This window comes from Schistocerca gregaria, chromosome 10, assembly GCF_023897955.1.
Source record: "Schistocerca gregaria isolate iqSchGreg1 chromosome 10, iqSchGreg1.2, whole genome shotgun sequence".
Lineage (NCBI taxonomy): Eukaryota > Metazoa > Arthropoda > Insecta > Orthoptera > Acrididae > Schistocerca > Schistocerca gregaria.
In genome coordinates, this window is record NC_064929.1 from 90911790 (window position 1) to 90936340 (window position 24551).

The following is a 24551-nucleotide window of genomic DNA, read 5'->3' on the forward strand; positions in this document are numbered from 1 at the left end:
CCGACCCGTATCCTTTGGCGAGAGTTACTTTCCTGTGGCACCTGATCAGCGTCCTGAAGTTATCAAAATTTGTGAGCAGGATATGTCCTGTCATTGAAAGCAGTGTGTGTCAGGTTGCTGTCTCTTTTTTTTCCCCCCCATTATAAAGAGAAAATGATGCGACACAACATAAACTATGTACTCGATTGTGTTTTTAAGGAATGGAGGACTGCCACAACTGAAAGTGCTGGATCTACCGCACGGATATGGTGTGGAAGATAACACAGTAATTGCCATCAGCCACGGATGTCCCGCTTTGCGGCAGCTCTCCGTCACTCACGCTACGAAGCTGTCGCCTGCCGCCTTCTCGGAGATTGATCGTCTCGAACATCTTGAAATGTAAGTGATCTTGCTAGCTTTGCAGTGTAGTGCAGACAGAGTATTTTGCTGAGTAATAAAACCGTTACTGGTAAAGTAGTTCAGAATCGTGTGAGTTACTCGTAAATGTTGTGACTGAAATTGTGTTGAAAAAGGATTGTAAGTCGAGACATTAAATAAAATATGCAACTGGCCATTAAAACTGCAATATCACAGAGGTAGAGTGCAACAATCGTCAAATGCGCATGAAGTTTACTACTGTTTTTACCCAAGTATAAGATGATCCGAGAGGCTTCTTTAGAAACATTTATTTTAACATACCCTGACTAATAAGAGTAACAAACTGTTTTATTGACATAATGTATCTGCCTAAAATTGCATTTTTGACTGTCTACATTTTGATAATACAAGGTGAATTAACACCTTAAAATATTTTTTTTTCAAATTATGTTCCAAAATGATATTTTTTATTAATGAAAAACATTCTATACTATATATCTAAAAACAAAGATGATGTGACTTACCAAACAAAAGCGCTGGCAGGTCGATAGACACACAAACATACACACAAAATTCAAGCTTTTCCAACCAACGGTTGCTTCTTCAGGAAAGAGGGAAGGAGAGGGAAAGACGAAAGGATGTGGGTTTTAAGGGAGAGGGTAAGGAGTCATTCCAATCCTGGGAGTGGAAAGACTTACCCTAGGGGGGAAAAAAGGACAGGTATACACTCTCGCGCGCGCCCACACACACACACACACACACACACACACACACACACACACACACACACACACACACACACACACACATATATCCATCAGCACATACACAGTACCACCGGCGAGTACTTGTTGCTTGACTGACAAACTGTTGTCACTTTCGGTCTCGAATGAATTAACGCCACATTCTTCTTCACTTTCTAAGGTGCTTAAATTCAATGTCAAACTCAGGATCACTGTAGTAAACATAAACAACAATACAGGAGAGAGACTGGAAAGCACGTGTTTAATTGTCGATCGTCTAAAGCTGCACACAGTAGTTACCTAGTGGTAACCACCTGAACCAAATCGCGACGGCCAGGTAAAAACGTAGTACCAGATGCTCTATAGTGGCTGAACACTTAACTATCAGTGCTGAAACAGGTATAAATGGAGTTTTACTTTTTCAAAGGTCTATTTATAACCTGCCCAAGTACACTATGGATTTTAAGTATCTGTCAGAATAATAAAACTGAGGTAACTCAGGGTTTTATGATAAGGAGTTAAAATAAAGGAAAACGTATGATTTTCATTATTATTTGGACTGTTTTCTTTTCTATGTATTTTGATTCTAACCCATTTTTCTGTGGCACTACTGTTTTTAATCATTATCCTAATAGTACAGCTGTGACATTTATATGTTTGCTGTCAAAATTATTTGTCTGTTTCCAGAATGAAATTTTCACTCTGCATTGGAGTGTGCGCTGGCAGAAGTAAAGCTGTGAGTACTGGGCGTGAGTCGTGCTTCGGTAGCTCAGTTGGCAGAGCACTTGCCCGCGAAAGGCAAAGGTCTCGAGTTCGAGTCTCGGTCGGGCACACAGTTTTAATCTGTCAGGAAGTTTCTTATTTGTCTGTTTATTCAGAATACGTTGTAATTTCCAAGGTTTTGGTGGGACCTGAGAACGCATCTGTCGTCCCTCCCCCCACCCTTTCCCTGCCCTTCCAAATTCTTCAGAACTGACCTGCATGTGACCTCAGAGCCAAAGCTTCATCTCTAAATGTATTATGACCTCTATATGCTCTACTAAACAATGTGAAAATGTTGACTGTGAATACGAGATGAAATGATCCAGCAGTTTAGGAATGATGAGTTTGGGAATAGCCTCATCTTATAATCGGGTAAAAACGGTAACCATTTGTATATGCAGAGAATTGGCATTTCAGGGCAGTTGTGCAAAATTCATAGCGATAACTCTACCTACATTCTTATGTAAGGAAATATTACAATGTTGGTTTCTCTACACTGGAGCATAAAACATTTACAGTTCCCAGGATTGATAAATTTTATAGCTCAGTGGGAAAGTGTACTTTCACCCAAGGGATAGTGTATTTTCTCTAGGCAACCAGTGTGTTTTTGTTAAAGAAATCAAGGAAATTTTTTCTTCTCCGTGCATAACCCTGAAGTTTCTCATTGTGAGATAGTGGCTAATGTAGCATTTTGTTGTTTTCCATGGATTACTGATTATAAACCTGATGTTCAGGCTATCTCAAAGAGTAGGGTATCGTCATAAATGTTGCAAATCTTTGCTTCAGATCTTGTGTAAGGTATTGTTTTTGTGTCTTTTCCTTTGTGACAGTCATGCCCCTTTGTAGGTGTATTTGTCATCACCCTCACCTTAGACTTAAGTTTAATTTTGAAATAATTTTACTTGAAGATGTACAATAATTTTGATTTACATGAAAAATGCTCTGTCTCAAAGGTGACAGCTAGGAGTAAAATTAATCACAATTATTTCTGCTAACTTGTTCGCGTGTAAACGATAGTGTACTTGTGCTCTTTTCCAGACTAGATGTGACAGGTTGCAGCAGACTCGGTGGAGGCCTATTCCCCTGCCTCGTCGGGCTACCGCGACTTCACACTTTGCGAATGGGCACCATGTATTTTGGTACCACGTATTTTACAGAGTTGCAGCCCGGTGTGAGCAGCATCCTCAAATTGTCAGGTTTGCACTGTCTGACATTCGATTATTCGGATGTTACTGGAGTGCCTTTTGATAAGTTTCCAGAGAATCTTGTCAGTCTCAGGTAAGGAAAGATCTGTGTCTACACGATTACCTTGCAGAATCAAGCTTTGGAAACTGCAGGTTGGAATACGAATAATGTTAGGAAAAGGATAGATTCTTACTCACGACCCGTCGAGAAGCAGAAAGGTGCGACAGAAAGACTGTTACACAGTATAGTTTTCGACAAAAGCCTTTTTCTTCAAAAAGAAAGAGAGAGAGAGAGGGAGAAAAGCACATTGAGACAAGCCGGCACACCTCATGCACACATGTCCACTGCCATCAGCAGGTGTGACAGGAATGCTACTGTTACATTAATAGCAATCTGATACAGGTGGGAGGAGAGAAGAAGAGTGGCGGGGCATGCAGGGACTAGATGGAGGTACGGCAATACTGGCAGGTGCAGTGCTGGGAGGTGGAGGGAGGGGGAAGAGTGAAAAAGAGGAGAAGGGGAGGGGAAAGGATGGCCAGGTGCGTTGGCAGAGGGAGGCACACAGTTAGGGTGAGAGGGCGGAGGGGATGGAAACTGCAAGGTGGAGGGTGTAGCGACAGTAGGTTACTGTATGTCCAGGCAGGTATAATTTTGGGAGTGGAGAATGTCCTGTAAGGATAATGTTCATTTTTGCAGTTCAGAAAAGCTGGGGGTGGAGGGTAGGATCCAGACGGCTCGAGTAGTGAAGCAGCCGTCACAATCCTGCACATTACATTCAGCTGCGAGTTGTACCATGTGGTGCTATTTCGCTGTCGGCCCCAGTTTGGCGGTGCCCGTTCGTCTCGTACCGATACAGAAAGCTGTGCAGTGATTGCTGAGCTGGTAGGTGACGTGGCTGCTTTCTCAGGTGGCCTGGCCTCTGATGGGCTAGGACAAGGCTGTGGCCGAACTGGAGCTGGAAGTGCTGGGTGGTGGACTGGGCTGGTCGTGCACCGGAGTCTCCACAGTGATACGATCCCTGTAGCTGTGGCCTGGGATGGGGAGTGGCTTAATGATAACGTGTCATATTTATGGTGAATAGTAATCTATCCTTTTCCTGTAGTTTACATTTGTTTGGCAATGGGTTCAAAAATATAGAAGGACTGGGGCTTTCTCTGTGTTCCGTGCTCAGATAGCATGTGGGGAAAATAAATAACTTCTCTTGCAATTCTGTATCGGTGTTAAATAAGCATAAATGTAAGATAATGACTGCGTGAGAGAGAGAGAGAGAGAGAGAGAGAGAGAGAGAGAGAGAGAGAGAGCTGTGTAGTATCTGCTTATAAGATTAGTAGCAAACGTCTTGAGTGTATTACATTGTATATGCATTAATGGGTAATAGTAAGAAGTGTTATGAAACATGGTGATCAGGCAAAAACATCATTAGGAAAGGTGCAGAGAAGGCTTAGATTTTGGAAAGGGTGCTGTGATTTGTATCTGAATAGGAAATTGCACATGACGCACTAGTGCAACCGTTCACGTCGCTGTAGATGTTCGTAGATACGGTACCGTCCCAAAGTGTGGCAAGTGTTGACGACGTACTCCTCCGGTCCCTGAACACAGAGTGATCGTTCGATGAAATGTCAGTCACAATTGCTGCTACTTCTCTGAATTACAACAGCTGCTGTTCTCCTATTTGGTATCACAGTTGCGTGGCAGTCTGTATTCTGTGGAGTTACGTGCTCGTTCTCACGGCCAGAAAATCTAGAAAAAATGGGGGAACTTTTTCATCTGGGAAAAGTCCAGCAATTTGCTAGAATTTTGGGAATTTTTCATTGTTTTAATTTTCAGATGAAATTTTTGTAGTTTTGACTGATCAGAACTGATATTCTAACAAATAATTTTACTTTAGCCCACTCCTGCAGAATAATACTGCAACAATAAAACATAAACCAGAGAATAACACTAAAACAAAACTGTGAAAACTTTGTAAGAACAAATTGCTTTCGATGAGAGGGACATCACAGGTGTTTACATTTCTAACAAGCTGTGGGAAAATATTGTGAATGCTGATTTGAGAAGCATTGCTTTCAAAGTAATTTTCCTTTTACGCAAGACGAATTATGTTACGTGTGAGAATATGCGATGAATTTCTTAAATCATGAAGTGTTTCACTGTCATTCGAAACTTAAACATTTTGAGAGCCAGCCTCTTTAAAAAAAGACCAGCCATTTATGTCATTATTTAAAATTTTAATGGTGCATTTGTGTTTAACACATGCTAAAAAAGAGACCAAGCTTCGAGGTTAGTTTTTCATACTTATTTCAGTTCTTTCTTACATTACAGATTATGCAAAAACAATGGTAGAAGTATAATTATCCTTAGAAAACAAAAAAAAGTGAAAGATGAGTTAAGCAATTTCACACACAATTGGATTTCCAATGAAAGCGTCAAAGTTTTCTCACACATAGGGGGATATTTCGCAATCGTAGCAGTAAATGTTTGCTTCTTTCCTACTCGTTTTACCAGTAAATTGCCTCATCTTCTCCGTACCGTGTTCCGAATATCTGCTGTCGTCGGCTGTCGAGATTGTGTGACACGAGCTATGATTGGCTAACAGAACTGCATTGTTCAGCACAGTCTAAATTTCACTGCTCTGAAAGCTACTGTGCTGTATGTGCTGAAATTCGTATTTATACTTTTGCAATACCAATATATACAATGTTTATGTTGCCTCACATCAAAGAGCTTTCCAGAACGCATTGTTTTCTTGCTGTATTTTGTTTCCTAAAGTTTTGGAAGTTCTGTGCGGATGTATAAAACGTTTACCAGTCAAAGAATTGAAAAGTTTTACAGCTCCGAAGGAAAATATACTGGCACTTAACAAGAAAAAATGTACTTTCTCTCAGGGTATAGTACATTTTCACCCAGAAAAAGTGTATTTTTAATGGGGGGAGAAAAATCAGTTTTTTTCCTGAATTGACCACTTGTACACACTGTTGTAAAGTATTTAAATCCAGCAGCTCATTGAAATAGTGGTCCTGATGCATTTCCATAGTGCTTTGTGTCATGAAGCAAGTGATGTTCAGTGTGTGTGCGCTGCATCCTGCCTGAAGTTGTAGTATCAAATATCATTACACAACTGCTCTGCACGTGTCACCCACAATGTAGCTGATGTTAATCAGTTCCTGTCCTCAATGTGGATAATAAAGTCCGTGTTAAAGTACAGCCTGTCTGTAAAGGAATGTCCCAGTTTCAGTAGTATATTATAACAGTTTTTTATACAAATATTCAGTTCAACCTAAACTATAATTCTTCCCTCACTTTGATTAATAAGTTCAGAGTAATGGAAGCAACAACAGCCCCTTCAGTTATGTGTCTCAACTCTGGCAGATCATTAGATAGTGGCACAAAGCAGACAAGATCTTTTACAAAGCCCAAAGGAATAAAAATCACACGAGTTGAGGCCAACAGAAGAGTGTCCTTGTCATATCGATTATTAGCACCAGTCCAGCAGTCAAAGACTTCAACGTTCGACTGTGCTCGTACAAAAACGTGCCGACGGATAGGGGCCCGATGTCGTTGCTGAGTGAAGTTTTCAGGGCTACCTTTTAACTGATGAAAGAGCCATTCTGGTAACGTATCCAGATAAGCTACCCCTGCTGTGGTAGCTTCAGCCAAACATAATAGTCTGAACACTTAATATTGGGATACACCACAGAAAAAGTTTAATTTTGGGATTTCGCATCTAGTTCTATACGTCTTAATTGTCACATCGGATAGGTCATCTGCAATCACTTTGTACGGTCCACAGAACTGTGCAGCTAGCTTCTTAGAATGACACCTTCGTCAAACAAAAGAAGCGTCCTAAATATTCTTCTGTTCTCCAACTCGTCATGTGAGCCTTACTGGTTTCCTTCATTTCTTTTATCCTTTCTTGTGCTACTGGGTGTGCTGCTTGCATCATTCTAGTTGGCTGATATACATAACAGTTCATTCCTTTGTCTTTAGGACTCCTGGAATGTGTAATTGTCTCCCATAAATTTATGCCAACAATGTGTACCCACTGCTACTGTGAAAATATAAGTAATTGGATAGATCAGTTTCCCACATCTTTCATTTTCTAACCTTCTATTTTTTGCCATCCCCATCCCACCTCTATCACAAACAGTGCACTTAGCTTTCCGCATTTATTAGCTCGTGCAGTAATCTCTGTTTCTCGTATTACCGTATCTAACCGTGTTTAAGCTGTCAGATTTTTGAATCTTGTGCGCTGCGGTCTATAACAGCCAGTCTTTCCTTCTCGTCCAGTCCAGTAAGTCTTCCTCTGACCAGAGGTCCTGCGCCACTGCTCCAAACTCTGCTCCTTTTCCTAAACCTTACCAGTCCTCCCCCTTCACTGCTCTCCCTTCCCCTTCGACCCTTCTGTTAGCAGAAGGAGCAAGTGACTCCAAAAGCTTGCAAACTGTAATACCTTTTGTACGCGTGTGCTCCTGCCACCACATGGTGAATAGATTTTTATCTATCCAATTACTTGTTTTTTTTTTTCCAAAAACTGATTATTTTCGTTGATTCTTTGCTACTGTGAGGCATATTAAATACATAAACAGTATACTGTTCCCATATATTCCAATTACCATGGTCCTCTCTAATGAAGTGTCATAAATATTCCACCAGTGTCCTACAAGTTCTCTCGAGCACCCTGTTTTTTTGTCTGTCAGTTAATGCTGTTGTCACAGTTTCCGGATCCTTAGAAACTTGTGTACCCTCTTCTCTGCATGAACTTGTTTCTTTGACATTTGTAATAATTCCTAATGTGCTCCTCTTTTCATGCCTTTCCACTAATTATAGTTTTCTATTTGGCCTAAGGTTCTGTGCATCCTCTGATGGCTGCCTAACACTAGTTCGACCTTTTCCTCTGTGTCTTGTTCATTTTCTTCACATGTTCTTAATTTTCCCTAACCACTCTGTGTTTCGTACTTTCGTGACCTCTACATCGTCTGACCACATTGGCTCAATGCATCACAATGGGGACACATGTTATTGTTGCAATGTTGCCCAACTCCCAGTAATTTTAAATTCGTATGTCCACTTTTCTTGTATATTATTTGGTTTAGGAAGCCTAATATATGCTGTAATAGATGTTACAATATACAGTCTTTGGTTACCCGACATCTTGTCACCTCGATAACAGACGTGAAAATGCTGCAAGGCTTGAAGCAAACTCGGGGTTTTCCCTCTCACTCCAACTCCGTGGAAGACAGTGCCCCCACCGTACTCAGAGCAGGTACGAGTCGAGTCGAGTCGACGCCCGTCCGTGGCAACAGGTGGCTCGCGTGCCAGTGACGTCGGAGAGTAACGCAGTCGGCACGCAAATTCCCTGACTTTAGGCAGTTCCGAATGTCCCGTCAGGTGGCACCACTCTATGAACGACGTGTCTGCTAGCTTTCTCTCATTCATTTGTCATCGAGGCCACTAGAGTGTGCCATTCCACCACCCACAATGTTACGAGTACTGATCTTTTAACATTGGTTGTGATAGTTTCGTTTTGTTGACAAATTAGTTTTGAAGGTAGAAATTCGGAGAAAATTTTTTCTCATTAGCATAACTGGAGTTTATAGTTTTTCAGTTGTAAATTGAGTGCAGATTTAATGTGGTGGCATTTGAAAAAATGTCTGGAATATTGCAATTGTAGCTGTTACTGAAGTCCTAATGTTTTTATTTATCACATTTACAAATATTATCTCTGAGAACCTCGTATGTATAAGTTGTGGCGTTTCGAGGTGATCGAGTGTATCGGTTCTCGATACTACATTTTTCTGTGCACTGTTGCATATAATATGTTCTGTACAGTGAGAACTAGCTCGTCACACAGTTCCTAGTTTGCAGAGTGTGACCAGTTTTAAACACTGTGCAAAATGTTAATACTGGAAATTGACAGTTTAGGACAGCATTTAAAATGGATATCTGTAAAAACAGTAATTGGTTGTGTGGCTGTTAATTTAAAAATGCATTATTTTGCTTCCCATTCCTGTATGATGTTGAACCCTTGTAGACAAAAGTGAGAGTTACAAACATAAACCATCTGAGTACCAAAGTGTAAAAGTACGAATATTCAGCTGCTCGAATACAAAACTGTTTGGGACTGCCACTTTTTGGAACTGTCAGTGTAGCCGAACGATCGAGAAGGAAAATTGCCGAGAATGACGTGTCTGAAAGAACAAACGTCGCACATTTGTGTAACCGATCTGCTGCAATGGGCACTGAAATCACAACCTTCAGTGCAGATGCACATTTACGTTGGATCTCTAGCAGGAATCTAAACTTAGTGAGTGTGGAGGACATGGGTGGGCGCTGTGGATAGGTGGCACAAGGTGGGAATACAGGTCAGCTGAGATAGTCTGTGCATTTGTGATAAACGGTCTGTCCGCGTCACACAGTGGTTAATGAGACTACCTAGTAAGCGGGAGATCCCTGGTTTGAGTCCCAGTGTCATGCATATTATCCCTCGTCACCACTTATTTTACACAAAGTTCCTTCGAATTGGCCTTAAGGGATCGTGATAAAACTGAATTGTTATCAAACCCTGACTAATTTTACGTCTGGATTGAATGCAGCACTAAAAGATAATTTGGGTAAGGCAACTGTTTTCAAAGGAACCTTCAAAACTATTCAAAGTGAACTTTTCCAAATTATGTTGGATGTATACCAGGAAGAAATTTCGAAGCAAATAAGGAATCATAATTTTTAGCTGTTATAGCAGATGAAACAAATGATGTATCACAAATATTTCAGATGGCTGTTGTATACTGTAACATATTAAGAGGTAAACAAATAGAGAGGTTCTAGAGTTTCCTATCTTCTTGCAAACACGGTGCACAGATGTTAGCTGCGACTTTGCTAGAAGAATTGAACAGGCAAAAAGTAAATCAGACTCCCCAAAAATTACTTGCACAGACCTGCGGTGGGGCATCTGTCATGGTTGTTTCCTCGGATGGGGTACAAACTGTTGTGTAAAAATTGTCCTAGTGCAGAATATGTACATTGCTATCTTATAAAGAGCAAGGTGGCATCAGTCAATTGCAGTATGATTGATTGATTTATTTATTTAGAGTTTTCAGAGAATATGTCCATTCTTCGCATAGAGCAAAGGTGGTGTGCAACGTGATTGATGCTATAGATCACTGTATTTTTTCACATCATCTTGTAACTGCTTCATTCTTTCTTCATGAAAAGTTCCCCTTGTACTTTTTTAAAATATCCTAAAGATATCTTAAAGATATCTTAAAGGAAATTTGTTCAGTGCCATCATTTTTGGACAAGCTGAAACTATATTGTTAACTATCTTTTATCTACCTAGCACGAGAATGTTGATCATTATCTGGTGCAATTAGTCTAGTTGAGTCTGACAACTAACAAACCAGAGAAGATGTTCACTAAGTACTCTAAACACTCTAAACAGTTGAAGGTAATTCTCACAATTCCCTTGACATCGGTCGAACCAAAAGGCTGCTTTTCAACTTTGAAAATAATAAAATTATTCTTACATAACTCTGCGTGAGGAAAGATTGACGGCCTCGTTGATGCTTTCCGCCGAAAGAGGTCTTGCGAAGCAGATTACAGACTGTAATTGGTGTGCAACTGAAGAGTTTGTCAGTGAAAAACGGAATGGCATAGCTTCAATACTAGTAAGAAAAGTCCTTTAAATGATGAGTGTGTTTCAGTTCTACTAGGAATGTAGCTCATTCAATAGTTTCTTTAGATAGTTGATAAATCATAGCATGCTCTTTGCTACAGATATTTTTCTGTCAGATATATTTCTAACTTTTTTCAGGATCGTAACTTGGATTTAAAAAATTGAATTTTCTGGCACTCATACAGCACGAATTGTCAGGATGCTTAAATCGTAACAAATGTCGGGAAGCGAGGCACCGAAAAAAAGAATTTTCTTCCTTGTAACCATCTCTTATAAAAATGTAACATTGAAACTTTGGTGCAACACCCAGCTTCAGATACCACTGGCCACCACTGATGTATCGGCATTTGCATTGAGATTTCTGGGTTTATACACAGTGTAATAAGAATATTCCTCTAGTTCCAACCACCATTTCAGTAATCTCGGCAACAGACCTTCGACACCTAAAGTCCGTGTCAGTGGCTCGTGATCTGTTACTATGGTAAAATCTTCCTTAGTGTGTGGTCTGCACTGTTTTGTGGCCACACAATTGCTGAGCACTCTACCTTAGTTTCAGCCTTATCCAACAACCATGGAGCACAGTTGACTGGCAAATCTGTATCTATCTCCCCTCGTGACAGAACTGCTCCGAACAGCTCTGCACCAGTGTTATGGTTTCTTGAAATCTGGGTAGCTCAGTATGGGAGGATTTACTAATCTCTCAGTTCCTCAAATGCTGCTTGTGGCAGATCTGCCAGTTCAGCAATTTATACAATGGATTCACAGTTTTAATATCCAGCCACCCCTAAATATCCTTTAAACCCCGTCATGGATTTCAGAACTGTTCTTCACCTCATCACATTATGCTCACCTGGCTCCACATCTTTGTTATTTTGTGTCCTAAGAATATTACCTCTTTCTTAGAAATTCATACCATCAGGTGTAACTTTAATCTACGTGCCCTCAAACCATCCAATATTTTCCTGCAACTTCTCATCACATTAGTAATTACAGATCAATGGTTCCCAATTAATCTATTTTACCTTGCATTACACGCTTCAGGATAAGGAAATCTTCCCTTCTAATTACCGCTTCCTTTGTGAGCCTCTCTCGTTGTATAACATCGATACAAAGGTGGTTTGATAAGTCTGGTAAATATCCAGGATATAACATTTTTGCTGCGCCTTCATGCTGATTATTCCAAGGATCAAATAAAGAATTTCATCAGTGTACAGTGTATACTTCAGTGTTGCCAGCTGTCTCGACTGTTTCTCCATTTTCATTTGAAGAGTTGAACTGCTGCACAGATCAAAACAGAATTGGATGAAGTTCACACCATAATTAAAGGCCACTTTAATGACTTTAAGAGTGGTCGGGCAAGCACTGAAACCACTGACGATACAGTAATGCGAGATGACCAAATAAAAATTTGTGAGATTGCTGAGACTGTAAGCATCTCAACTGAGTGAGTGCCTAATATCCTGCACAGAAAATTTGCTACGAAGAAGCTGCATTTGAGGTTGGTGCTGCGATTGCTCTGTCGACTGAAAGCACGTCTGGCACATTATTACAATACAGTGTCTGGCTATGTTTAATCACAATCTTAAAGACTTTTTCCTGATTTGCGATTATTGATGAAAGCTGGATCCATCATTACACACCAGAGTCAAAATGGCAGACAAAACAGTTGCCAAAAGGCTGGTAATAGAGTCCACTGAAGAATGCAAAGACCATTTTGTCAGATGGTGAGGTGATGGTCACTGTTTCCTGGGATTCCCAAGGATTACTTGGAAAAAGGCAGAGCCATCACTGGACCTATTTATGCTTCATCGTTGCATCATCTGAAACTTTTGTTGGCTGAGAAAAGACCCAAGTCTAATCATAAAAAAGGGTCCTTTCACCAGGATAATGCACCATCCCACCCATCAACGACAACAATGGTGAAAATGTATGAATTGGACTTTGAATTGGTTCCTCATCCACCCTATTCACCATACTTAGTCCCAAGTGACTTCATCTTGTTCCCTTACTTGACACTTTGGCTTGCTGGGAAGAAATTTTCATCAAATGAGGAAGTGATAGTTGCAACCAACAAGTATTTTGCAGTGGGATGAAAAAAATGGTGGATCCTTGGACCAAGTTTATATCCTTCCAAGCAGAATATGTTAACAAATAAGTTTAATTATTTAGGAAACAAACATTTTTCTCGCTTTTTTTACATGACTTATCAAACCGACTTCGTATGTGCCCTGATATCTATTGCTAACTGTAACTGCCTTCCTAATTTTTAGCAATATTCCACTGCAATTTCGTTTATTGCTTCAAAATCTGTGACTCTTATCATTTGGGCATTTTGTCACAGTAAGATGTGTATTCCTTGTGTAACACACTCTTAGTTTTCCATTTTGCTTGTGGGCACAGACCCTAATTTCTCATTGAATTGGAGTCTAGCCTTTTACATTTTTCACAAATGGTTATCTTTTTAAGTCCGCATTTGTGTGACCCGGTTTTTCACAGTGGTAACAAAATTTCTGAGAGCCTTTTGCTTCCTCTGCCTTCACGTGTGTCGCTACCCATCTACCCTCGTGTTCCTCTTTGTCTTTCCACAGTCTCTAGCCATGTGACCCATCTGCACATAGTATTGTCATCTTCCCTCTATGTTACTTAGAGTTTAGACTTGCTTCACTCTCGGGAATAGATCCTTTTCCTGCCACAGAGAGTAGGGCACTTTCCTCTCTCAACGCCTCTTTTGCTGTGGCACCTAACCTAATTTAATCGGCGTGGCTTCGTACAGCTGTCCGAATCCTATCACTCGCTAGGCCCTGCACGGAGCGATCCCGTCCCAGTATCCGTACCAGTTTCGATGCACCTCACAGTTGTGCTCCCCGTGTCACTGGTGACGGCCTCTCCGAATGATTTTTAAACTTCATCTATCCAATTAACGGATGATGCAATTGCTTTCCCTGTGTGTTGTCTGGCCTGACAGGCCTACAGGCATAATGGCCTATGCTGCACTTATCTGTATAATTTTCTTCCCCGATTGTATTCACTCGATTCTAATTATTATTATCCTGTACAGTTAATTTTGCTGTAGCTTTTTCTATAATTTTGGACTTACATTTTGAAGTAGCAATGGTTTGTCATCTGATTGGACTACTTGAAATCCTGCATTCACATTGTCTGTGAAGTCCCTAAGTTTGGAGCTCTACTAAACGAGTTATTTACTAATACAAGAACATTCTTCACACTGATCTCTTAACATCTGAATTAGTAGCTGAAGCCCTTTACATCGGTACAGTGTTACACGTACAGTCTTAAAACTCGTGTGTTATTGCTTCACTGAAGTGTGCTGATGCTGTAGTTCTGCTGATCTCTTTTGCAGTTCCTTCAAGTATTTCTTCCTCTGATGGTCCCTCCTGCAACTTGTCTGGCCCGGACAAACCACCAAGTCAGTGTAGGGCTCTGGGGATGGCATCTGCTTCTTTTTACCTGTTCCACATCCCCATCACCAATATTCTTGCCGTACACAGTGTGAAGGACCAATCCCGATAGGCTTTCGAGGTGTGGCCTGTGCGGTGCAATCGGGCTGTCGATGACACTGCGGACTGAAGCCTACTGAGTTATCTTTAATGGAGTGAAAGGAAGAAAGTCTTGAGGATGCTTAGCAGAGGTGATTCTGGAGTGGAGAGGAGAAGTTATCGGCTTTGTAGGAAGTGAATAAGGGTGCAAACACTGAAGAGGTCGTACGGATAAAAAAGAGAACATTCTTTGGAGAAGATTTGCAGAGTGAAAGAACGTCCTCTGAGAAAGTTCTTTATATCGTATGAACAAAAAGTTCAGAGCATATTTTCTGATGAGGGAGTTCATTCTCACTATCTCACCACCTGCTCGAGGCTGTTCTCCGTGTTGTGTCGTCTGCACCGGGCACAGAACGTGCTCTTTATTTTGCATTTCATTCAGCTTGCTCAAATATGCAAATTATTCAATGTACAAATATGGAACTGTAGCACCACTGTATAAAATTTAATTTTTTTTTCACTTTTTTGTGCTGCAACAGATTATTAAGAAGATTACGGACGGTGTATGAAAATACATTTTCTGATAATCTTGACAAATTTTCGACATGCAGGGAGCTTTTTTGTTATTGATGTTAGGTAAACGCATTATGTGAATGAAATTTTAACAATATGTCATATTATCATCTACTCTGGATTGTAAGTCAAGTGTGTTCTGACCCGTGGTAATCTCGATTAAATGGCGCATAATATTCTGTTGGCATGTCAAGTACTTAAGTGGTCATCTTGTGGTTTTGTTACGAGAAACAGTTCACTAGGTTTGTAATAAACCTGTTTTTTAATTCTTATGATTTGCCTACTTATTTCTCGCATAGCAAAATGGAACATCTGTGCTGTGTGAAAATATGATGAACATCTGAAAAGGTCAGTGACATATTTGTCTGGTTTGTACCTCCTCTTCCCATACACCAGTCGGGAAAACTTGGGTCTGGAAAATAGCACAAAAATGTTTTCATTTTTCCTTTATGATATTTGGGAAGTAAGTTCACCACCCTAATAATGTTTTTACTGTTAAACCCATATAAACTTTCACAGTTTCTCTATTCAATATGTCTTCAGGCTATGTATATCTTTCTTTTTCCTTCTGAGCAACATGAATTTATTAAATTTACTAAAAAAACTTGGTAAGACTTAACGACTACAGAATTTACTCAGCCTGAAGTATGTTACAGAGCTCATATCAAAAAGGGGAGAATTTTCTCTGCTCGTGAGAAACTTCGTTGTGTTTATTCATATGAAGTCGGAGAATGTTCTTCATGTTGAGAAAGGTTGCACACTTATTATTTACTCAAGCTGAGAACACACTCAGGTGAAGTACATACTCACTTCGTTTATTTGTGTGAACTTGAGAACATTCACCAAAATTCCTAGAATTGAGTGCTTTCCCCATGTTATTTATACAATCCAGGGATTGTGAAATTAAGAACAACGCATTTCAGTGGCTTTATATCTTTGCAAATTATTGCCGCTGCACCTCTCTTCCCCCCCCCCCCCCCCCCCATGCCATCAATTTCCCTCCCACCCCGTCACTCTCCCTACTACCCATCCCGCCATGCCGGCACCCCCCTCCCCCTCTCCGTGCACTACTGCTCCTGCCACAGCTCCTTTTTCACTTTCCTAAAGATTTTTTCTTTCTCTGAGTAAATATGAATTTTCATGTATGTTATTAGAATTTTGTAACAATCTCTCTCTCTCTCTCTCTCTCTCTCTCTCTCTCTCTCTCTCTCTCTCTCTCTCTCTCTCTCTCTGTCTAGTCAGTTCCAATTCTCTGTGATCACATGAACCAAAGCATGCCAATTTCTTTTGTCCTGCACTTTCTCCTGTAGGCTTTCCAGGTCGGAACAGATTACTTCTGTGATGCCATTGATTCATTTCATCTTCTGACGTCCTCTTCTTCCAGTGCCTTTCCTCAGCGTTCGAGTTTTTGCAGTGAAACATATCTTCTCGTGATGTCTCCAAAGTAGGTCAGGTTTTGTTTTAGCATCAGACCTTCCAGGGAGGGCTCTGGTTTTAGTTGCTCTAATATTAACCTATTCATTCTCTTTGAAGTCAATGGGGCTCTAAGAAGTTTCCTGCTACACCACAACTCAAAGGAGTTAATTCTTCGCCGTTTGTTCCACATTTGTAATGGTCCAGGTCTCACATGCATATATAACAACTAGAAAGACGGTAGCCCTTACAATACGGATCTTTGTTGCTAAAATTATATCTCTACACCTTAAAATCTCGTCAAGGTCTGACTTTTTGTCAAGCAGCAAGCATCTCTCGATATTGTGGAGACGCTTGCTGCTTGGTAAAAAGGCAGTGTCAAAACTTGATGAGTTTTTGAGAAGTGGAGATATACTTAACACTGTTGTACAAACATTCACAGTACAGAGGGATCTCAGTTTGTCGGTCACATTGTCACAGTAACAGCAGTGCTCCCGTTCCTGTCACAGGGAGCTGAGTGTCGAAGGGTGCCAAGGTGACCCCAGAGCCACAGATGGGCTGATGGAGCAGATGCCCAACCTCGTAATCCGCGGCACGATCCACGCTGAGCTACAGCCTTTCCACTTCGAGGCACTCGAGGACCTAGGGCCCGGCGAAGCAGACGAAGCGGTGGACGACCGTTCGGAGAGTGATGAAGACGGCGACAGCGATAGTAGCGTCGGCGGCAGTGACAGTGAGAGAGGTTGAGAGCAATATATCTGTACGTATAAAAATGATGTGAAATTTATAGGAAAGTACAATTCTCAGTTAATGTCAACATAAGCGGAAACTGTTTTGAAGGAATGTAACAAATAATTTTGGAAATGTGCATAAGAAACAGCAATGTTGTTTGAATACCTGCTGTAATAATCTACAATAATGTTTGATTCTTGTTGTAACAACAATGGATTCATAATGACACAATTTTTTAAATGATAAAACGGAGGTAGCAATTTGTAAATAGCACTAACAATGTTTTTTTGCAGTAAGTCAGATTTAAAAACTTCTGTTTTTTATAAACCTGTGAAACAACAATAAATGAGGACTGCTACCTTGTTATTTTAAGTGTTAATTATATTTATCAGGATACTGCTAGATACTATTTTTAAATATTAAATTTCCTTTGGAGGAACCACTTTGTGATTAAAATACATGACAGACTCTTTTATGAATGAACCACACATCACTAGTGTAATACTGTACAGCATTTATTATTTGTTACACAAACCAGTTTTTGGCTGTTAAGTCACTGTTGGGTATGAAGATAAGCAAGTGGTAAAGTGAAATTGGTTGGTTCAAAGATTTTAAAGTAGTGCATCTAAAGAGTATCTTCGTTTCCATAGGTGAAAAATGTTAATGTTAGAAGCAGGAACAAATAAAGCATTATTTCAGTGTAAATGTGGTGTAAGATTATTTAACTAATATTATTTTTTGTCATCAGTCTACTGACTGGTTTGATGCGGCCCGCCACGAATTCCTCCCCTGTGCTAATCTCTTCCTCTCAGAGTAGCACTTGCAACCTACGTCCTCTATTATTTGCTTGACGTATTCCAATCTCTGTTTTCCTCTACAGTTTTTGCCCTCTACAGCTCCCTCTAGTACCATGGAAGTCATTCCCTCATGTCTTAGCAGATATCCTACCATCCTGTCGCTTCTCCTTATCAGTGTTTTCCACATATTCCTTTCCTCTCCAATTCTGCGTAGAACCTCCTCATTTCTTACCTTATCAGTCCACCTAATTTTCAACATTCGTCTATTGCACCACATCTCAAACCCTTCGATTCTCTTCTGTTCCGGTTTTCCCACAGTCCATGTTTCACTACCATAGAATGCTGTACTCCAGACGTACATCCTCAGAAATTTCTACCTCAAATTAAGGCCGGTATTTGATATTAGTAGACTTCTCTTGGCCAGAAATGTCTTTTTTGCCATACCGAGTCTGCTTTTGATGTCCTCCTTGCTCCGTCCATCATTGGTTATTTTACTGCCTATGTAGCAGAATTTCTTAACTTCACTGACTTCGTGACCATCAATCCTGATGTTAAGTTTCTCGCTGTTCTCATTTCTACTACTTCTCATTACCTTCGTCTTTCTCCGATTTACTCTCAAACCATACTGTGTACTCATTAGACTGTTCATTCCGTTCAGCACATCATTTAATTCTTCTTCACTTTCACTCAGGATAGCAATGTCATCAGCGAATCGTATCATTGATATCCTTTCACCTTGTATTTTAATTCGACTCCTGAACCTTTCTTTTATTTCCATCACTGCTTCCTCGATGTACAGATTGAAGAGTAGGGGCGAAAGGCTACGGCATCGTTTTACACCCTTCTTAATACGAGCACTTCGTTCTTGATCGTCCACTCTTATTATTCCCTCTTGGTTGTTGTACATATTGTATATGACCCGTCTCTCCCTATAGTTTACCCCTACTTTTTTCAGAATCTTGAACAGCTAGCACCATTTTATATTGTCAAACGCTTTTTCCAGGTTGACAAATCCTATGAACGTGTCTTAATTTTTCTTTAGCCTTGCTTCCATTATTAGCCGTAACGTCAGAATTGCCTCTCTTGTGCCTTTTCTTTTCCTAAAGCCAAACTGATCATCACCTAGCGCATTCTCAATTTTCTTTTCCATTCTTCTGTATATTATTCTTGTAAGCAGCTTCGATGCATGAGCTGTTAAGCTCATTGTGCCATAATTCTCGCACTTGTCAGCTCTTGCCGTCTTCGGAATTGTGTGGATGATGCTTTTCGGAAAGTCAGATGGTATGTCACCAGACTCATATATTCTACACACCAATGTGAATAGTCGTTTTGTTGCCACTTCCGCTAATGATTTTAGAAATTCTGATGGAATGTTCTCTATCCCTTCTGCCTTATTTGACCGTAAGTCCTCCAAAGCTCTTTTAAATTCCTATTCTAATACTGGATCCCCTATCTCTTCTAAATCGACTCCTGTTTCTTCTTCTATCACATCAGACAAATCTTCACCCTCATAGAGGCTTTCAATGTATTCTTTCCACCTATCTGATCTCTTCTCTGCATTTAACAGTGGAATTCCCGTTGCACTCTTAATGTTACCACTGTTGCATTTAATGTCACCAAAGGTTGTTTTGACTTTCATGTATGCTGAGTCTGTCCTTCCGACAATCATATCTTTTTCGATGTCTTCACATTTTTCCTGCAGTCATTTCGTTTTAGCTTCCCTGCACTTCTTATTTATTTCATTCCTCAACGACTTGTATTTCTGTATTCCTGATTTTCCCGGAACATGTTTGTACTTCCTCCTTTCATCAATCAGCTGAAGTATTTCTTCTGTTACCCATGGTTTCTTCGCAGCTACCTTCTTTGTACCTATGTTTTCCTTCCCAACTTCTGTGATGGCCCTTTTTAGAGATGTCCATACCCCTTCAACTGTACTGCCTATTGCGCTATTCCTTATTGCTGTATCTATAGCGTTAGAGAACTTCAAACGTATCTCGTCATTCCTTAGAACTTCCGTATCCCACTTCTTTGTGTATTGATTCTTCCTGACTAATGTCTTGAACTTCAGCCTACTCTTCATCACTACTATATTGTGATCTGAGTCTATATCTACTCCTGGGTACGCCTTACAATCCAGTATCTGATTTCAGAATCTCTGTCTGACCATGATGTAATCTAATTGAAATCTTCCCGTATCTCCCGGCCTTTTGCAAGTATACCCCCTCCTCTTGTGATTCTTGAACAGGGTATTCACTATTACTAGCTGAAACTTGTTACAGAACTCAATTAGTCTTTCTCCTCTTTCATTCCTTGTCCCAAGCCCATATTCTCCTGTAACCTTTTCTTGTACTCCTTCCCCTACAACTGCATTCGAGTAGCCCATGACTATCAGATTTCCGTCCCCCTTTACATACTGCATTACCCTTTCAATATCCTCGTACACTTTCTCTATCTGTTCATCTTCCGCTTGCGACGTCGGCATGTATACCTGGACTATCGTTGTCGGTGTTGGTCTGGTGTCGATTCTGATTAGAACAACCCTGTCACTGGACTGTTCACAGTAACACACCCTCTGCCCTACCTTCCTATTGATAACGAATCCTACACCTGTTATACCATTTTCTGCTGCTGTTGATATTACCCGATACTGATCTGACCAGAAATCCTTGTCTTCCTTCCACTTCACTTCACTTCACTGACCCCTACTATATCTAGATTGAGCCTTTGAATTTCCCTTTTCAGATTTTCTAGTTTCCCTACCACGTTCAAGCTTCTGACATTCCATGCCCCGACTTGTAGAACATTATCCTTTCGTTGATTATTGAATTTTTTTCTCACGGTAACCTTCCCCTTGGCAGTCCCCTTCCGGAGACCTGAATGGGGGACTATTCCGGAATCTTTTGCCAATGGAGAGATCATCATGACACTTCTTCAACTACAGGCCACATGTCCTGTGGATACATGTTACGTTTCTTTAATGTAGTGGTTTCCATTGCCTTCTGCATCCTCATGTCGTTGATCATTGCTGATTCTTCCGCCTTAAGGGGCAATTTCCCACCCCTAGGAGAAGAGAGAGCCCTGAACCTCCATCCGCTCCTCCGCCCTCTTTAACAAGGCCGTTGGCAGAATGAGGCTGACTTCTTATGCCGGAAGTCTTCGGCTGCCAATGCTGATTATTTATCAAAATTTAGGCAGTGGCGGGGATCGAACCCGGGACCGAAGACGTTTTGATTATGAATCAAAGACGCTACCCCTAGACCACGGGTACAAACTAAGATAAAATATGTTAAACATTATTTGATGAACTATAGACCATCAAAATAAAATTTACTTTGTATAACCACATCTGCTTAATATGACTATTATATCTTGTCTGTTTGTAATTTAGGATGGATTAAAGACAAGATTATTTTCTTCAGCTACATGTTTGGACTATGTTACCAAAGTTTAATGCTAAATTATTTTCTTCTATGTGCAACTGTTGTAATTTGTGCAATGGCATCCCGTGCACGGTACAGTAGTTCCCGTGTCCCAGGCGGCAGACGCAGCTGAGAAGGAGTCACGTGTGCTCGGTGCACGGGACAATTCTGACTTGTGGCAGTCAGATGTCAGATTTGACACAGGTTCTGGAAATCGGGGAATTACAAACACATAAGGGAAATTTGAGAAAACAAAACACTGTAAAAATCTCGTTTTTGTCGCAGTAGGTGAAGCGATTTGTTTGCTGAGGCATGGCGCATCGTTGATGGCTGGATGCGGCCGAGTATGTGTGTGCACTTCTTCCTCCCTCCCCTCCCTACCACTTCCCTCAGCTCGCAGTCTGTGCTGCCACTACTGTTCGTCACCAGCCTAGGAGCTCCCGACGGGAGGCGTGACGAGTGGTTGGTTCGGATCTGATTCTCAGAGACTGTAGACGCAGTGGCCGTAGACAGTGGTCACGTGTGCATGAGTAGTGTTTGTGTGGTTGTGTGAATGTGTGTGTACTCTCGTTTTCTGACAAAAGCTACGGCTGAAAATTGAGTTGTGAGAGGATAACTGTCTCTTATGCGTCCTGTCGGTGGCTCGCAATCATCTTTACGGTGAGTTGCTACCTGTCCTCATCATTATTCATTCTCAAGAGTATTTGAACAAATTACCTGTCGCACAGACTGAGCACCGCAGTCTCATTTTGTCGACACGCTGTCTGCGGCTTATGAATAGCTGGCCACAAGAGTGGTTTTCTGCGGGTATCTGTAACGGGTGAGGCTTGCCGATCTGAAGCCATTTGGTCCCACTAATGTGCGAGCCCTGCTCGTCGGATCTACTCTCCCCGATCTGCCTGCAGGCTGGTCAGTTTGTGTGTGGTTTAGTGCAGTGAATTTTCAGTTTATCCATGGACCGGGACTGCGGTGCTCCTCAGCAGGCCATAGGCGACCGGTTTTATAGACATTTTATTTATTCTAGTACATTTTGGCACTTCAAAAATAGGTAATATATTAGAAAGTACGGACAATGAGGAGAAGAAAATTGTCATTCGCTGGCGGTTTGTACGCCACGTACTCATATGTTTCTCGAAATACCTGTATAATAATAGATATAATGCAGTGGGTAATGATTGACAATAACGAACGTAGTAGCACCGACATTGTATTGGTGATCACCTACAGTGCTGATTTACACAATTCTTCCCCTTCTTTCGAGAGGCCTACTTTTTTCTGAGGTTATTTCCAAAGTCAGTGAACGTATTTTAAGTCTGTCTTGTAACTCTGAGAAAATGCGTACTTTTGTCACCAAATGTGTTTCATTTCATTGAAATGAAATAATATTAGTGGCCTTAATGAGACACCTACCGTGTGGCTTGCTTTCACCATCTACAATCAGTTAATTACAAAATATATTAATGTTAGTACTTAAGATTTTTGCTCACATCAGGAAACGCCATCTGCTTGCAAGCGTTTTTTTAGATATTTCCTCATTTACACTATTATTTCTTGTACCATTGCGGCAAAGACTGGTTGTCGACTTACGTTTTAACTTACCCTCGAGATCTCAAAATTTGTCAGGGAAAAATGCTAAAACTTGTCTGGAAATTGGGGAAATATCAGGGAATTTCACTTGGGGAAACTTGTGGCAACCCTGGTTGTGGGTGGCCAGAAACTTGTCTAGTACATCTGCCCTCACGTTCCCACGCACTCGGACATCGGGCCAACCCACGCACTCGGACATCGGGCCACTGTCACACGTGACTGACCCGCAGCCCACTGTTGCACGTGACAGACCCACAAATCTCTGTACTGCATGACTCGACTAACCAGCCAGCAGTTTCTTTCAAACTTTGTCAGGTGCCGATATCACTTTCTCGCAGGATCTGTGTCATCCTCAGAAATTACTCGACATCTGTCACTGTTTATGCCCCTTATATGTCCTTCCGGGCCGATAACAACATGAAACACAAATGAGATTAACGTTCTCTGGTGGCCATTCTGAGTGTCACAAAGAATCGCGACTCTAATTATTTACGTAACGACCAGTGGTGCGTGTGTGTTCGTGTTACACTGTCATCCGGCCACATCTTCTGGACGCTTCACTTCAGTCATCGGATAGCATATTTCAGGTCGAGATGGAGCATACGATTTAGAGGTGGTGTCTTAGTATAGTTCAATTTACAACAGATTTGATGATGGAAAAACTGTTACTGAAGGTGAATTTGTTAGTAATTGAATTTAGTTTCTGTTCTGAAACTGGTTCTGAGGTGCAGAAATCATCTGACACCCTCTTTATTGATTCTAGCAATATTATGAAGAAGGTAGTCACTCTTCATCATGTAGCAGAGATGCTGAGCTGCAGGTAGGCACAGCCAAAAGACCACCAGAAAATGAGCTTTCAGTTAACAAGGACTTTGTTGGAGGTAGAACACACACACACACACACACACACACACACACACACACACACACACACACACGTGCATGCAAATGCAGTGCACTTGCACCTGAGGCCACAGCCAGAGACTGCGGTCATGAGTGTATCAGTTGTGTGTCTTCTATCTGTGAAAAAGGCCTTGTTGGCCCATAGCTCACTTTCTAATATTCTTTCTATTTCATATATATATCCCAAAAACAAAGATTCCAAGACCCACCAAGCGGGAAAGTGCCGGTAGACAGGGTAAGGAGTCATTCCAATCCCGGGAGCAGAAAGACTTCCCTTACGGGGAAAAAAGGACAGGTGTACACTCGCGCGCGCGCACACACACACACACACACACACACACACACACACACACACACACACACACACACACACACATATCCATCCGCACATACACAGACACAAGCAGACATATATAGTTTGATTTCATTATTTGACCAGGTGAGAAACTTTTTTTACTTATAAGAGTTTTTGGTATACAATGTTTGAAGCAATGTCATTGAGGACATCCACAAAGGGACTGTTTGCTTCTCTAACATGGGAGAGAGCCATATAAAGCTGCCCATGCAAAAAGCAACTGACGCCAAGGTCAACACCTGCATCATGGAGCATCTGGTGTTGTGTTTTGTTTGTGGTCTGGCATAACCGTGAATTGGACACGTTCAAGGGGAATATGTAAACAAAATGAAATTGAAATGTAGTGAATAGGAATCCAAATGAAAATGCAGATTTAACAAACTCATTTTTTCCTAGCAAAGAATATCAGTAAAATCCATCCAATGAAGTGCACCAATGTTGTTTTACAATACACAAAGCAAAATCTGTAAATCTGGATATCCTAGCCAAGCAATTTCGCAGTTAGTTTGTATTCCTAAAGACAAGATTGTGGCGCTTAATTCTGTCACTGAGGTAA

The 24551-nt window shown here is 41.0% G+C and overlaps 1 protein-coding gene across 3 annotated transcripts in view; it reads left to right on the top strand.

The window, feature by feature from the left end:
• Positions 1-17639, top strand: part of LOC126293356 (F-box/LRR-repeat protein 7-like) — a 163646-nt gene extending 146007 nt beyond the window's left edge. For all 3 annotated transcript variants that reach the window (XM_049986560.1, XM_049986559.1, XM_049986558.1), the window contains 3 exons: positions 199-378; positions 2901-3140; positions 16712-17639. In XM_049986560.1, the coding sequence (XP_049842517.1) occupies positions 199-378; positions 2901-3140; positions 16712-16949 (658 nt within the window). In that variant the 3' untranslated portion in view covers positions 16950-17639. The remainder of the gene's footprint in view (positions 1-198; positions 379-2900; positions 3141-16711) is intronic.
• Positions 17640-24551: the final 6912 nt, after the last annotated feature.